The following is a 16,587-nucleotide window of genomic DNA, read 5'->3' on the forward strand; positions in this document are numbered from 1 at the left end:
CTTCATTATTTCTGGAAAATGGTTTGACTCACATTAATTGCATTAGGCTATGGAGGAGTCACAACAGACCATCTGCTTCAGCTCTTTGCAGGCAATAATTTTTATATATTTTTGCCACTTTTGATATTCTTTAGAAATATGTGCTTGGATGACTTCAGAGTTACTTCCTTTTTAAAAAAGAGAAATACACATTTGATGCACTTGTTAAAAAGAAATATATTTTTATTGGGTTTTCTAGATGGAGATTTTGTCTCTGACAGGCAGGCTGAAGGACACTGTGTACTGTGTATTTCCTCTTCACCAAGGAATCATGATAATGCTCTGCTAAGCTCTCTTGCAATGCACTTAGAAAGAATTTTTGCTGGCTCTGCTTTGATATTAGAAGGATCTGACTACATCAGGCTTTCTGTCTGTCTGTCTGTCTGTCACCAGTACATTTCAGGAGTTGATTACTGAGGCACTTTGATTAAATCAGTCCTTTGCCTCCAGTTATTCTATCCAGAAACTGAAAAATTAGTTAATTTCTTGATTGGTGTTCACAGTTGAAATTTCAGTTTGTGACTGGGCATATCACACAATAATTACAGGACAAGTCAGTCTTATTCACACTAGCTAGCTGCAAACACTTATGTCCATGCTTAATTTTATGCATGTGAGCAGTGCCATACATTGAGATCAGGTCTCACTGTGATGAAGATATCAACAAGTCTGTGATACCTGGATATATTTCTTGAAGGGGTACTGTCTGTCTGCCACACATCTGTTTGAAAAATTGTTACCTAATACTATTACAAGAAGCACCTAAAATCATGATAGCTGTTACATATTAGAATTTTGTTTTGGTCTATTGAATTAGTTTGCTTACTTTGAACATTTGATAGCACTTTGTAATGGGCCAAGTGTGATTGCAAAACTACCAGAATTGACCACTGGTTGTGCGGGACTACTGTAAACTCCTTTTTTTCTGAGATGTCTTATTTCAAATTGGTGGTGTCCCTTTAAGAGATGAAGCTACACTGTATGGAGATGTTTGGTAGCTGATCGTGAATTCCGTGTCAGAGAGAGCAGATTGAAATGGAGAGGTTTATACCAGGTGTCAGAGAGTTGCATTGTTCTGTGGCATGTGTATCCCTGGAATCCCTGTACTGCTGCTTGAATGACACACAGTAGCACCGATATGGCAGAGTTTGGGGGGTTAGCACACCTGAAAGGTGGTCTTGGGGCATGGATTTATTTCAACAACCTGCACACCATAAAATGCTGCCTGTTTTGCTCTAGACTCTTGGTGTCCATGAACGTGAGATGTTGGCGAATCCAGCACAGGTCGATGCGCTTTTACCTGTTTGTGATATTTGGGGAAGATAATGGCCGGGGTTGTGGAATAATAGCCAGTTGTCCCATTGGGACTATGACAGGTTTCAGAGTAGCAGCCGTGTTAGTCTGTATCCGCAAAAAGAAAAGGAGGACGTGTGGCACCTTAGAGACTAACCAATTTATTTGAGCATAAGCTTTCGTGAGCTACAGCCCACTTCATGGTCATTCAGCAAAACTGTAAATGTATTCCAGAAGATGCTGTCCTAATGTGGGCAGATTATTATTATTATAGTGTCAGGATTTAGTAGTTCATTCTGTGCTTGGTAGCCCAAATGGGACATCTTGAACAAGCCGAATGCACCAGGTATGAGGGTAGCTAACTTTTGGTTACATATCATTTAAAGGGGCCAATCCTACAAATGTCACCGTGTCTTTAATAGTTCTGAAGTAGTTATGCTGTGCAAGGTAGGGGATACTGAGGGTGCCCAAACCACAGGCACAGGGCTGAGCTCCACAGTAGATCCCTGTGCACCAGCATGCAATAGTTGAGTGGGGGCAGTATATGGGGTGGAGGTAGCAGGCCCCTCTCATTCCCCTTTGCCTGGGCGAAGCCTCAAGGCTACAGTATCAGCTGTCTCCCAGGGAGAAGGATGCATTTCTTCTTTCACTGACACCCCATGCATCTCTCCAGAATCTAGTGCAGCTACTTGAGTTGAGTTCTGGAGAGTAGGTTTTCCCTTAAGGGCCAAATTAGGCAGAAACTGCACAGAGATGCCCGACTGTAAACCCATGAACAGCAGCAAGAGCATGTGGTGGAGGCTGACTGAACCATTTTAGCTCCTCACCTAAAGGAAATCCACACCACAGGTCTGTTGTGTAGAGGCATTCTTGGGCACGACTGAAAGGTGGTCCGCACACCCACGCATGTGCTGCTGGATGTAGGGTGGTACCCACACATGCTTCTCCTTTGCAGATTATTCCAACCCCCCTTGCAGGAATAATTTTCCCAGGAAGGGATAAGATTGGTGCATAGAGCTGCCGCATTCCAGATAGGCAGGTGTTTAATCAGGAGCCATCCCTGCCTATCTGAGAGATCATGATGTGCTCTGGGAGTTAGGTGTAAAAGAAAAAAAAAGATCTCCCCATCAGTAAAATTTCCCATTAAAGTAAAGTCTGAATGGAGCTTCACCCCCCTTCCCTTCCAAAATGTCTCTTGCCACTGGGAAGTCTAAAAATAAGCACAATGTCAACAAAACATTTCAAGATGTTTAAAATGAAAAGCAACACAAGATTTAGAACATCTGACTCATTAAATTACAGGGCTATCTTTGATAATGAAAAAACTCCCCACTGAAACTCCCTTGTAAATCTATAAGAGATATACATTGCCTTATAGGGTGTGTCTACACTGCTAAACATCGTGACTGGCTCGTGCCTGCTGACTCAGGCTCACAGGGCTCAGGCTGCTTAATTGCCATGTAGATGTTTGGGCTTGGGCTGCAGCCTGGACTCTTGGACCTTCCTCCCCCTCTCCCATAAGATCCCAGAGCCTGGGCCAGCCTGAATGTCTACCCTGCAATTAAACAGTCCTGTAAGCCTAAGCTCCATGAACCCGAGTCAGTTGACACGGGCCAGCTGTGGATGTTTAATTGCAGCGTAGACATACAGATAATGGCCTGTTCAAATGACAGTGGTCTCATTTCCTGGGATGATATGGGACAGCACCTTTATTCCATTTTTAATGTATAGTGTTCCAGGGCACAGTCTATGTCTAAACATTAATAAAAAACACCCAGCTCAAAGGTATGAGCATAGGGTACTTTTTTCTCAGGCTCAATGGCGATTCTGACACAGCTTAAGATCTTGCAAGATATTGTTGGAAGTTGAGGCTACTCCTTGAAATTAAAGATATAAATGTACATTGGTCCTTATGGTATGTTTTCCTCATGCTCTCTAAGTCACAATTGTTTGGAGTTGCAATGGGTAGTGAGCAAATTTTTGTGGGTGTTGTCACAGTTACCTACAGGTTTATTTTGTAATGAAAAGGAGTTCTTGTTTTATTGTCCAGGTTGAAAGAGTTTACTAACAGGACTTGCAAAATCAAACTGATTTTTAAGGCCCCCATCCAGTGAGCCACACTCTGGTGGGAACCTATTGTAAGATTGAAGCTGTAGCTAGCACTAGTAGGTAAGCCTGGATCAAAACCCTGGACTTTCAGACAGTGGGAAGGGGTGGTCAGGTGCCAAAGCTAAACCTAGATTTGATATTTATAGCCAGCCCAGTCTCTCTAATGGGCTGAACTGAAACTTTGGAACCAAACACACAGAAGGGATGGAGATAGAATCAGAGATCATAGAATTTAAGGCCAGAAGGGACCCAAATCATCTAATCTAATCCTGAGTGTATCACAGGCCACCAACAGCATCTAGCATTCGCACACCAAACCCAACAATTGAAATTAGACCAAGGTATTGCAGCCAACAGGAGACTAAACTATTGGGTGCTACAGGCAGAAAATAGGGTGCACCGAGGTACACCCCGAGGCCTCTGCAATGGAAGGAAATTGATTAAGTGAGATTATACCCGTATGATCCTGGCATGTGACCAGGAGATGTGGATCTGCTAGAAGTTTTGTAGCTCAGGCCCTTTTCTATTAAGCATCTCCTCTGCTGTCTATAACTATTCTAAGCAATGTGACAGCTGGATAATTTAGGCCTGATGCTGCAACCCTTACTTATGCTGAGTAGCACCTTGTTCTGTGAGTAATCAAAATCAATTCTCTTTGTGGAAGAAGGTACTATTCAGTGTAAACAAGGGCAACAGCACTCGGTTATTAAAAAGCTGGTAGATCTGCCTTCTCTCTCTTCCCACAAAACAAGCACGGTTAACTGTTTTGCTTCTTAAACTACCAATGATCTTTCATGTGGTTCCTCTTCAGCCCCATTGCAAATACCTAATCAATCAACATCAATTACATGAGTTGGCAAAGACAATAAGCACTGCATAGAAGGATCATAAATCCTCAAGCAGAACCTACTCACTAATTATAAAAGCTAGCTATTTAGCTCTAAAAATTGCCCATTAAACTTCAAAATAAATCATCCAACAAAGAAATGAAATAAAGGAGAAAGTTTAAGAACAATTTGCCTCTGGAATAATTAACCATGGTTAGAAGGGTATAAATATCCAGGCTGGGTAGCAGTTGTTTGGGATGGTGCACAGCAGTTTAATTAGGAATAATGGGATGAAAGCCAGCAAAAAAAAAAAAGCCAGAAAACATGTTCTAATTGTGAGACCTATTAGGCTATGAAGTATTCGTGAACTCTCCCAAAGGAATTTTAGAACCTACACTTCTTGGGACATTTAAAATTGGAGTGGACGGAGGACAAGAACACATAGTATATTGAAGGGAACAATTCTGCACTGGAAGGTTGATAGCTTAGGTGGACCTAATGGATCTTTTCCAGTTTTAATTTTCTCAATTGAGCAAAACTCCTACTGATTTCAATGGAAGATTGACCATTTAAAGATCTCTACGGTTTGATGTGATGGATCTATAAAATCATGACATAGCTAATAAAGGGGAGACATTTTAAAATGTCAATCCTTTCTAAAATTTTACATTGGCTTGATTTGATTGCCTCTTGGCTTCTCCCTTGTTCTGCTGCAGGATGACCAGTGATCTAATCTGGTGTGGCCAATGCTGCTGGTGTGTTCTTAGTACTGGTGGTCACTTGTTAAATAATAGCTCATAGCTATGTATCCATGGTGTTGCTTGGTCTGTGATTTACCACAGAAAGTGCAGCTCAAAAAGCTGGTGCATAGATAAAAAAGAAAAAAACCCACCACTCCAGTCATGGGCTTACTGAGCTGTTTCACCTTTGAACTGGGTGATACCCAATGTTTGATTAACCGTTTTGGCTGATCTGAAGCATGTTTATGACAAATTACATCAAACCATGATGCACTTGTTAGTAGAGCGATGCCTCAGTTCTGACAGTGACAACTATCACCAATTACCCACAGGCAGCTAGGCCTGTGACAACAACTTTCTCTGTCTTCAATAATTTTTCACTGTATTACTTTGTCACATTGGTATTATATTGTCTCCCTCTGCATTATTTGCAGAAACGTAATGCAGATGACATACTTGTGATTTCTGAAACTTTTATCCCTTAATGAAAAATACACATTTCCATGTGCTTGTGCCATGAAGAGCTAGCATTTGTGTCCACATATAGGAACAAAATTGGTAATTTATATTTATTCTTATAAAACACAAGGTTTTACACAATAAGTAATATGTTTTAAAGGATGTGGAGTAAAAGAGAGGGAGAACCAGATTCTGATCTCAATTTTGTGGATGTAATTCCAGAGTAACTGGGGTTACTTTGGATTTATGTAGGTGTAGCGGAGATCAGAATCTGGTCCGTGAACAATTTAAAAAATAAATATAGAACTCCAATCATTTTCAGATTACTATTTTCAAACCACAAGGCAGATGCTTTTGCTACTGGATGGCTGGGATTTGGTTACTATCTTTGGGAATTTATGGGCAGGAAAGTAAGCCTAAAGAGGGAATTAAGTTCTTATAAATTGATTAGAACAATAGTGGGCCAAACCCTTGCTTTACTCATTCCAGTAGTGCTATTAAAATTGATGGGGTAACATATAAGCAAATCAGGCTTGATCCCTTTAAGAGTTAACCAAAGAAAAAAGGAAAAGCAAAAGAATGAAAAAGCAATGAATTCCAACCCTACCCTGGTGTAAAATGTAATGAAAACACAGGCGGTCTATGGTTTATCAGCACCATTCCCATTGACATCCGTGGGAGTTACGTTCATGGATCAACAATTGAAGTGTTTTCATTGGACATGGATATGTGTACTATATAATGAAGATAATACAGTGCCGGATTGTAGTCTGGCTTATGTACCCTTATGGCGATGTACGAAGGAGTAAGAGAATCCCCATACTCCTGCATGGCCTCCCCAGACCAGGGGTCCAGGTGCATATAAGTAACATGCACCCAATATCCCTTCCCTCCAGGGGTGAGGAGTGGGCAGAGCACAGAAGAGCTTTGGCTCCACCCCTTCAATGTATTGGTCAGTGCTCAGGGAGCAATAATCAGCAACTGATCGGGGTTAACTAGTTCGCTGGGGCAGGTGAGGAGCATGGTAAGGCGGGATCCCTTCCTTGAACATCTCCTGCTCTCATTCACTGTGTTTTAAAGGCCTCATCTAGTCTGAAGTGTTGGTAACATAGTGATTCACTAGTCTGGAGAGAGAGAGGCAGCAGACAGGAAAGATTTTTACACTGGAAATGTACAACACTAACAGGCTATGAATTAAATACCCTTGAAATATAAAGATGACACATGATCCATGAGGCCACACAGTCTTTGCTTAATATTAATGTGATTGTCAACGTGTTTTAGTAGCTGCCGGAAACTCTCCATGTCGTTTCTGAATACTATGCACACAGTTCTAGTTGGCTCAAACAGTGGGTTTCCAGTGGCGACTATGCCCCAGTTCTGCCGGTTAGAACGTTTCTCCAGATATCAGCCTAAATAGTCTTTAGTTTAATTTCATCACACTATGGCACCCTGATTCTTTTGTTCCTTGGGTACTGCTTACTCAATGGGAGTTCTGAGTGACAGTGGTGCGGGGTCAGGCCCCAGGCATGTAAGGAACGGCTGGCTTTGCCAAGCAAGCCACATGCATGCATTCCCATGAGGATGGAGCTACCGTATAGAATACCTTTCATGGTGAAGAAAATGAAAAAGAAACAGCTGTTCAGTCACATTAAAGTGACCATGTCACTGCTTTTCAGACATGGAGAGAGTGCCCTTCCTTGTCTGAGTAAAGAAAGGAGAGACGGGGGGAAAAGAAACCCTACTAATCCCAGATATCCTGGTTAAAAAGACATAAAACTCAGTGGTGGTTTCTGGCTGATCTAAAGTGTCTGGGAAGCCATAACTCTCCATCTTAAGGTGATGCTTAATAAACTGCGAGATGCAGAAAAGGTAGCCTTTATATTCTATCCCTGCATGAACGTGCCATAGAACTTTGGAGAATTTGGAACCACTTCAAAGGGCTGTCTGCCTGATAGGAACTATGATTTGTGATCATTTGGCACCATCTCTCCTCCTTTGCCCTCATCAATATCTCTGTATATAAACACAGAGAGAGAGCGAGCACTGTATATTGTCAAGAAGTAAGGGTGTTACTGGTAGGTCTGTGTTGAAACCCATACCTGTTCATTCAGGAGGCTTGTGGCAGTGTTTAGTTATGCCTTTTATTTTCTTTTGTTTATAAAAATGCTGGTGTCTGATTCTACATTCACTTATGTCAGCCCATCAAATGTCTTTTGTGAGCTATTCGGAAGGATTGTGGGTTTTCATAGAAACAAAATTATTTGGCACTTAGGTATCTAGAATTGTGACAAATTAGTAATATGCACTGTGTTTGGCTTTGCCTGTGTCCCATTTGTTGAGTTAGTCTTTGGTCTAAAGACAGGAAAGATGATTTAGTGGTTTGAGTGCTAGTCTGGGACTCAGAACACCTGGGTTCAATTCCTGCTCTTTCACAGACTTCCTGTGTGACCTTGGCCAAGTCACTTAGTCTCTGTGCTTCTGTTCCCCATCTATAAAATGGGGATAATACCTACCTGACATGGGTTCTGTGAGAATAAATAGATTAAAGATTGTGCGTTGCTCAGATACTATGGTAAAGGGGGCCATATAAATATCTAAGATCATTTCTAGTTAATATGCCATAGTGAACTATACAACATGTAGGAACTTGAGCTCTCATAGGGTATGTCCACACACCAACTAGACACCTGCGGCTGGCCCATGCCAGCTGACTCGGGCTCACGCTGCAAGTCTGTTTCATTGCTGTGTAGAATTCCGGTGGCTCTGGGACTCTGCAAGGTGGGGGGGGGGGGTCTTTGAATGAATTCTTCAAATATGGGCCTTAAACTGTGTTTAGTGAATTGTGCTGCTAGCCAATTAGAGGCCTGAAGAAAAGTGGTAGCATAAGACTGGCTATAAATATCTTCCTCCAGCCATCTCACTCAGTCACTTCCTCCCCTGGCTGCAACCCTTACTGCCTATGCTAATTTCCTTCCCTCCCCATTCCCCTGGACTCTCTATCCCAGCAGTTCTCCAACTTCATTGCACCATGACCACCTTCTGACAACAAAAATGACTACATGACCTTGCCCGGGGGGCAGAGCCGGAGTCCAAGACCCACCGTTCCGGGTGAGGTGGGGCTGGAGCCCAAACCCAAGTCCCAGCCCTGCCACCCCGGGGCTGAAGCCCTTGGGCTTCGGCGTCAGCAGTGAATCTAATGCTGGCCCTGGCGACCCCATTAAAATGAGGTCAGGACCCGCTTTGGGATCCCGACCACAGTTTGAGAGGCACTGCGAGTCTCTCCCCTTCGGTCTGTCCCTGGGAGTTTTCTATGGCCTTGAGTCTCCCTCAAGGGGACTCCCTCTCTTTTTCTCTCTGGGGGCCTCCACATTTTTTTCTCCTTTCTCCTGGGATGCTGCTCTGGGCTGGGTGGCTTATGTCTCTCCCCTTAATCCTCATCACTCTTCCCTTTCCCTCCCTCGAACTCTCTCTTTGCCCCACCTCCCTCTCCACCTCTCCTCTCTAAATGTGCCCCTCACTTCCTCATCACTCTGCCTCCCCCGCTCTTAATCTGCCCCTCAGCCCTCTTACCCCCCCCGACTTTCCTCTTTCGCCCTCTGTCCCCCACCCGCTTTATTCTCTGTCCCTGTAGCTCTGCCCCCAGGCCCCTCTCCTCTCTGCCTGTCACCCTCTGCCCCTCCACTCCCTCTCCCCAGCCTCTCTGGGCCTCCCGCCGCTGCTCAGTCCAGGAGCCCCAGATCTGCAGGCGTGCGCCCTCACCTGCTGGTGAGGAAAGAGTTACCAAGGGCCCTGGTGCAAGGTGTCCAATATGAAACGGCTCCCGTGTGCAGGAGTTTTACGTGGGCAGCTTCTCCTTCGGAGGGGTGGAAGCTGTCGCTCGCTGCCTGGCTCCGGGGCGGCGGGGGGGAGTGCGCGTGTGCAGGGAGGCCAGGCGCTTCTCAGCCGCCTGGCAGCAGAGCGGGGAAAGCCACACCGGAGCCGGCTGAGTCCAGGTTCCCGAGCCCCGGGAGGTGGATGGGGGGCGTTTCCCGAAGCCGGGGAAGGGCAGACGCTGTGACTTGGCCATGGGCGGCTGGAGGCACCAGGCAACTGCTGAATGGAGTTTAAAGGGAGCCCTGCCCGGGGACAGGGAGCACTGACGGCCCCGGGGCGCCCCGCTGCCGGAGATCGACCCCAAGGCTTCCACCGAGGCTCACCCCTCTCCTTCCCTGCCCCCGCCCCACGCCCCCCGAGAAAGGGGGAGCGCTGGAACCCCGCGAAAGCCCGTGCTCGCCTCGGGGGCTGCATGTTTTCTACCCGCGGGGCGTGTGACCGGAGATTTCTCGTCTTGGGCGGAGGAAAATAAACCGCCGCCGCCCCCCCCCCCGGCCAGCAGCGACCTGGAGGGGGGCCGAGGGAGCCAGGGGAGAAAACCCGTAGCAGCGGCGGCGGCGGCGGCGCCTGCTGGGGAGGTGAGTACAGCGGGGAGACGGAGCCCGGGGCGCCCTCGCCCCCTTCTGCCTCCTCCGGCGGGGCTCCCGGGCGCGGGAGATGACCGCGAGTAGCCAGCCCGGGGGTACGGTGGTTGTTGCACGAAAAGCATATGGGGGGGTGGGTGTGAGAAAACCTGCTGAGAGCGGCGCGCGTGTGGATTGTGCAGCTGCGTTGTGCTGGTTTCTGACCATCATTTGCTTCGATTCGTGTGGCGGTGATGGTCACAGGACGGTGCAAGGAAGAGTAATGCGTGTGTGTACACAGTAATGCGTGTGCGTGTGTCTCTAGACTATGCACATCTCCGTATTCTGTTAACCAGTCCCCTCTGCTGCTGGACAGTGGGCTCGAACTGGGGGATCCGGGCCGGTTGGCAGCCGGTTCATGAGGCGCAGAGAGATTGCAGGCGGGAGGATTTTGCACCTGGCGGTTAAAAGGGGGCCCCTGGTGCTTGATGGGGCGTGGGGCGTCCAGCCCTGGCTGTTGGGGTCTCCTTTAGCTAGTTTTGGATGCGCTGTCCCCCTTCCCCCTCCGATAGTCTCGACAGAAGGTTGAGCTGAATATCCCCCCCCCCCGGGAAGCAGCAGAATGGGGGGGGGAGGGCAGGGCTGAGGAGGGGCCGGTGACCCAGCGGGCCGGTGGCAGCGGGGCTACCTGTTGGCTGCCTTGCGGAAGCAGCAGGTACCCGCCCCCGGGGGAGGCGATGCTTTGAACTTGCACCGTGTCTCGGGGGGACCTTGCGCACAAAAGCCACCAGCATCCTAAGCAAGCACAGAGCAGCTGCAAAGACCCGGTGGGGCGGGGGCAGCCCGTGGCCGATCGCCAGCGCTGCTCTTTGCATAGGGGCAAGCTGGGCACAATTAGAAGTTGTTCTTTCCCCCGGGCAGCTTAATTTAGCTGTTAAGCAACAGGTGGGGCTGTAGCTGGGGGAGGAGAGGAGAAAGGCAGTAGGTCAGTGCTGCATGAGGAGGCTGCACTGAGCTTAACACAGTTAAAGGGCTACAGCTGGGCCAGAGGGTGAAGGAAGCTGTGTGTAGACAGAGAGATATCTCCTACCTATCTACAGTTGTAATACACTGCTTGTTTGTATTTATAGCAACTGTGAAACACAGTATTTGTGTACACACAATCTCTCTGTGCACACATTATTTCTTTCTTTCTCTGTGTATGCATATTTTTTCTTCCCCCACCCCTCCATTATTTTCAGTAACAATCAGTAACGCAGACCTGTATCTGCTTTGAGTGTTGGGTGCATCCATATGGGATATAGATTCTGGGGTGGGTGCACACACTCTCCCAAGACAGAAAGGTACACAAGTTCTCATTTAACAGCATCCCACTAGTGTTCTATTTTATTTTACAAACACCCCCCAGGCCCAAGAAAGAAGATACACACTTGTTTTGTAGATGTGTAATACACAACTCTGTAGGTAGGTATAAGTAGATGACAGAGAGAATCAGAAAACAAAGAGCTATGATTTCCCCTCCATTTGAACACCCAGGTCCAAATTAGTCCATTGAAGTGAGTGAATTCACACCATGGATGAATTTGGCCCATAATGTCCACTAATCTTAATGGCAGTAATCAAAAGGTGATGGTCCTATCTGGCATATGCACACGTGTATTAATAGGTTTTATGTATTCAAACATACATTGGTTCATTTTATTTTAAATATAATTTCAACCACTGAAAGATGATCTGTAGTGATTGCATCCTGATTTATCTACTAAAAGAGCAAAAGGAATACATTTAAGAAAGCCTCCCTCTTAGCTTTCTTGCTTTCTGAGGTGTTAAGGCTGTATAATACCATTACAGCTGACACTGATAAGCTATTCAAAGAAGTTTCTGCTAACATTTTCCAGCATGTGGAAACTGCAGTTTTCTTAGTATTACTTGCATAGTGTTTCAATTCTTAATTGTGCACAGTGCTGGATTTTAGTGTGGTGATGGTCATTTCTCTTTTGAAATTCATAATGATACTGACTGCCTCAATGGGAAAACTATAGTAGAATTTGATCTATTGTGGAAACAGCTGTCCAAGTCATCATTGGTCTAAATCATAGAATCATAGAATATCAGGGTTGGAAGGGACCTCAGGAGATCATCAAGTCCAACCCCCTGCTCAAAGCAGGCACAATCCCCAATTTCTTTTTTTTTTTCTTTTGCCCCAGATCCCTAAATGGCCCCCTCAAGGATTGAACTCACAACCATGGGTTCAGCAGGCTAATGCTCAAACCACTGAGCTATCCCCTCCCAATATTATCTATATATATCAGTGGTTCTCAAACTTTTGTATTTGTTACCCCTTTCGCACAGCAAGCCTCTGAGTGCAACCCCCCCCTTATAAATTAAAAACACATTTTTAAAATATTTAACACTATTATAAATGCTGGAGGTGAAGCAGGGTTTGGGGGTGGAGGCTGAGAACTCATGACCCCCCACATAATAACCTCACAACCCCCTGAGGGGTCATGACCCCCAGTTTGAGAATCCCTGATATATATATATATATATATATATATATATATATATATATATATATATATATATATATATATAATGTATTAAAAAGAGAGAACACGCCACATTATATTTATTGTGCTTATCAGGCTATTTAAAAACTCCTAATGTAATTGGAAATGGGATTTCTTGCACTGGACTTGATTGGTTATGGATTTGATTGACTAGGTTGCATACAACATGTAGGCAGCTGACATCAAAATGATGCTTTGTTTTAAGTCCAAAAGAACCATGTAAGCAATTATCTGCAATTAGACCACATATATATGATGTCTTAGTGCAAATAAAAGTCTCTCTAGTCTTCCCTCCCCCCATATTGTTTTGTAATGAGCCTTCCATTGCAGGGATAATGTTTAGGTCACATTGGTTATACTTTTACTTTGCATTAATGCTGATGTAAGCTTCCTTGACCTGAAATAATTTACTGTTCCAGTCTCATACAATAACCAATGGAAGTTCAACAATATAATGCCACCAGGTGAGTACCCTGAAAGTTTTCATTTTAAAAAGACTGTCCCAGCTGTTTTACTTTATGGTATTTCTGTAAAAGTTTATTTATTGCAGGATACTTTTTATTACCTCATATGTGTGGCAGGAGAAGCTTTGATGTGACAGATTTACCCCAGTCAAGTTTTCTAATTTATTCTAGATCCTGTACTCTTTTCCTTGGCATATGCACTGCCCCTACTGAGCCAAATCTGCCCTGATATCAGTGAGGTAGCATGGGGTGTAAGTCTAGGCAAAATTCAAACCACACTGTACGTGGATCTGGATGACGGTACATGTGGGCCAGATTTTCGTCATGCAAAATATCCACTTGCAGTAAGGACTGCAGGATTAGACCTCTCAGGGTGAGCTCTGTCTTGCAAGGTGCTAGGTATGCATCCTGCATTTGACTTTAGGTGGGACCCAGCCTGGTTGTCACTGGCAGCCCCCCCATTAATTTCACTAGTGCAAGAAGAAGGCTCATTATAAAGTATGCTTCTTCATGCTGATGAATTACATTATAGTGCAGGGCTTTACAGAAACTACATATATTATGGAATCTCTGGCCTAAATTTACACTGCAAAAATTGTATTCTGTTTAAAGATACTAGTTGTACATTCAAACCTTATTTTTATATAGAAATTCTGTTTTATCCCCTCTCTCATTTTACACGAGGCAAAGTTATACTCTCTCTCTCTCTTCCCCCCTTCCCCCACTTTAACATCATGCAGTCCTTGTCCAATCATAATGTGGTTCAGGATTATGCTGATGCATCTTATCTATGGCAGATCATTTTATATATATATATATGTACACACATGCACACACACTCTCTCTCTCTCTCTCTCTCTCTCTCCTATGGCCACTTGTTCCAGCCTTTACCTCAGCAGAACCAATGCAAACCCAGTCCTAATACATTTCAGTGGCTGGTCCTCTGCTTCTGATCCAGGCTCCAGAAAACCTTCCCCTCTAAGTTGTAATGCAAGGTAAAATCCTTCCTCCCTCTACCCCCAAATGATCTAACTGGTAAGGCAGATGAAAACATTGCTTAATGAATGGCAAGATAACAGCACCTAGTTAGTATTCAGGTTTAATCTTCAACAGTGATTTGTAAATTGAAAAAAAAAACAATGCCTATGTAAAAACTGTTTGCATTAGCAATGCTAGTTTGCATCATTTTAGCCAATTTCTGCATGCAAACATTACTGAGTCAGCATGAAATGTAGCTGACAAAATCTGTTAATAGATATAAAAGAAAATGGGAACTTTTTAAATGTATCATGGGATTGTAGAATGTCTTGGGTTATGGCAACTAACGCAATTATTATATGGATATTATAAATAATATCAAGTCTCTTTTATATAGTAAGCAGTACAATAAAATGTACTTAGCTGGGATATTAACTGGAGGAACCAATATCTATAGACAGACTTTCTGAAGGTATATACTTGCTGATTATACTTTACATCTGTGAATTTGACTTTGTGCTCTAAGCTGTAAACAAGAAACTGTAGAAAACACAGGCTATTATGTAACAGGACTTGGATTATCGTTAGTGTGATGCAATAGAAGAATGCCACTTTACATTATTACTTATAATTAAATGCATCCTGCTTTGCTAAAAGGCTTAAAGGATTAAAATGTGGTTTAGAATAAAGACGCTAAACAATAGTAATCAAAATCACATTGTGGATTTAGTCTTCTGAAACTGAAATCCAAGAGTATGACATGAAATATGTATAGAAATAATGAGGTGGTTTCAAAACTGCCCTTTCATTCGCTGAACTTAATTTCTGTTTATGCACTCTTTGTAGGCATAGTTGTACATACTTTTTTACAGCATAATAAAAGAAAACCTTAAACATCTGCACTGCATACTGTCATTAAGCCTGGTCTCATGGCTATAGTATACACACAGCATATCTCCGGTTTTCATAATAAGTGACAGTACTACTTAGTCTGGATCTGAGGTTTAGGATTCATGTCATTTGTTGCCTGCAGCCATATCACTTTGCGCTGTGATCCTATCAGCATAAATGGGAAACCTCCAAGGAGCACTGAGATGTTCCAGGGCATAGAGTTGGTGATTTAGTAGTTGTTACGCTTCTCTCTGAGCCAGGAATTAACCAATGCCCCAGTGTGGCGTTAAGGAGTATTGTGTTGGTGGTGGTGCGGGGTCAGTGTCTGATTTAATCTCTCTGCCTCACTAAGTGCTTTCACCTTGGTATTTGAGGGCACTCATACAATGGAGTGGCTCCAGATTTTCACAGGTGTAATTCAGATAATCTGGCTCTCTATCTTTCAGGTCAGGCCGAAACAGAAGATGTGATCACTTATGGTCATTAAAGATCCCATGGTATTTTTTACAAGATTAAGGAGGGCCATTCCCCTCAACATCAAAAAATGTGGGACACAGTGTGTGGCAAGATCAAGAATGAGGTGGGTGGGGGGTGTGTACATGCATTCACCCGCACAAAAAGTATTAATGCAAAACACTCAAAGTACCGTGGGATCCACTTCTTTGGTGTACACAACTTTGTCGTCACCTCGCTTAATGATCCTTTGCTATCAGTTGCTTTCAGTAATAAGAGTGAGAGGGAGAATAGATCTGTTTGAAATGTAAGTAACTTTGGGACTAAGATGAATGACGTTCCTTGAAATGAGGGACAGTTGAGTGATATGATGCCCTTGGTATCCTGGCCAAAATCCAATTCAGGTCATTACATTCTGACCTAAATTCCACCTAGATATGGAAACAATTGTATAGTGTATTTAATTTGTCTTCACTTCCTGCCCATGGCCCTAATCATGCAAAGGGATCACTATGGTCAGAATCTCATTGCAGTCAATGGGACTAAGTCAGTAGGATGCTGTGAGAGTGGACCTTTATGCCTGTACTGAGACTTTTTCAAGTCAATGAGCTTTTGCCCATGTTTCTTTGTTGGCAGGGTTGGGGCCTTTAAACTGTCATATAGACTTGCTGAGCACTTTTAAATGACTGCCTAGTCTTACAAAACCTTACTAAGGTAACTAGTTTTTGTTCTTGCGAATAATTCCGTTGACTTCAATTCGGGACAACTAATGGGCACAAAGAAAAGGAGTACTTGTGGCACAATCTCTCCCATTTAAGTTAATTGGCGTTTTGCCATTGACTTCAGTAATGATGGGAGCATGTGCGTAAGGTTTGCTTCTGTGAGGTATGTATTTGAAGGACCAGGCCTTGTACAATAAGTTTGTTAGCTTTCTGAAACATTTGGGGAGCTATCTAGATGAACGATGCTATAAAAATGTCAGATTGATGTGTGTGTGTTGATACACATTGCCCCATTTTATAGAATTCCTTGATCTTACATATTCTGTTTTGTCGCCTTCTAAAAACTGTAATTTAAGTGAAATGCCTTCTTTCTTATTAGTTTTTTCTGCATAGTATGATATCCTCCAGGGCAATAATCTACCTTGAAGTATTGTCAGCATGTCAACTGTTATGTAAATGAGATTCCAAACAGTTAATTGACCCAGCTAGGTATTACAATTGTGAACATGAAAGTACAGATTTTAAGTCCATGGAAAACAATGAAATGAAGTCTACATAACTGTTTTCAATTATTTAGTCTTAGTGATTCTTTTTATATTTCAA

At 43.8% G+C, this 16,587-nt stretch overlaps 1 protein-coding gene across 3 annotated transcripts in view; it reads left to right on the forward strand.

Moving 5' to 3' along the window:
- Window positions 1-16,587, forward strand: part of CALN1 (calneuron 1) — a 200,873-nt gene that overhangs the window by 14,896 nt on the left and 169,390 nt on the right. The window contains exon 1 of one of the 3 annotated variants that reach the window (XM_084650741.1): window positions 9,424-9,921. The exons of 1 other annotated variant lie outside the window; for it this stretch is intronic. Coding sequence is in view for 1 of the 2 variants with exons in the window: in XM_084650740.1 (XP_084506866.1) it covers window positions 12,912-12,940 (29 nt within the window). In the remaining variant the exon portion in view is untranslated. Of the gene's footprint in view, window positions 1-9,423; window positions 9,922-12,893; window positions 12,941-16,587 lie in introns of those variants that run through there. One more of the 3 variants, XM_084650740.1, reaches the window with a different exon arrangement.

This window comes from Lepidochelys olivacea (genome assembly GCF_965140295.1).
Source record: "Lepidochelys olivacea isolate rLepOli2 genome assembly, chromosome: 17".
Lineage (NCBI taxonomy): Eukaryota > Metazoa > Chordata > Testudines > Cheloniidae > Lepidochelys > Lepidochelys olivacea.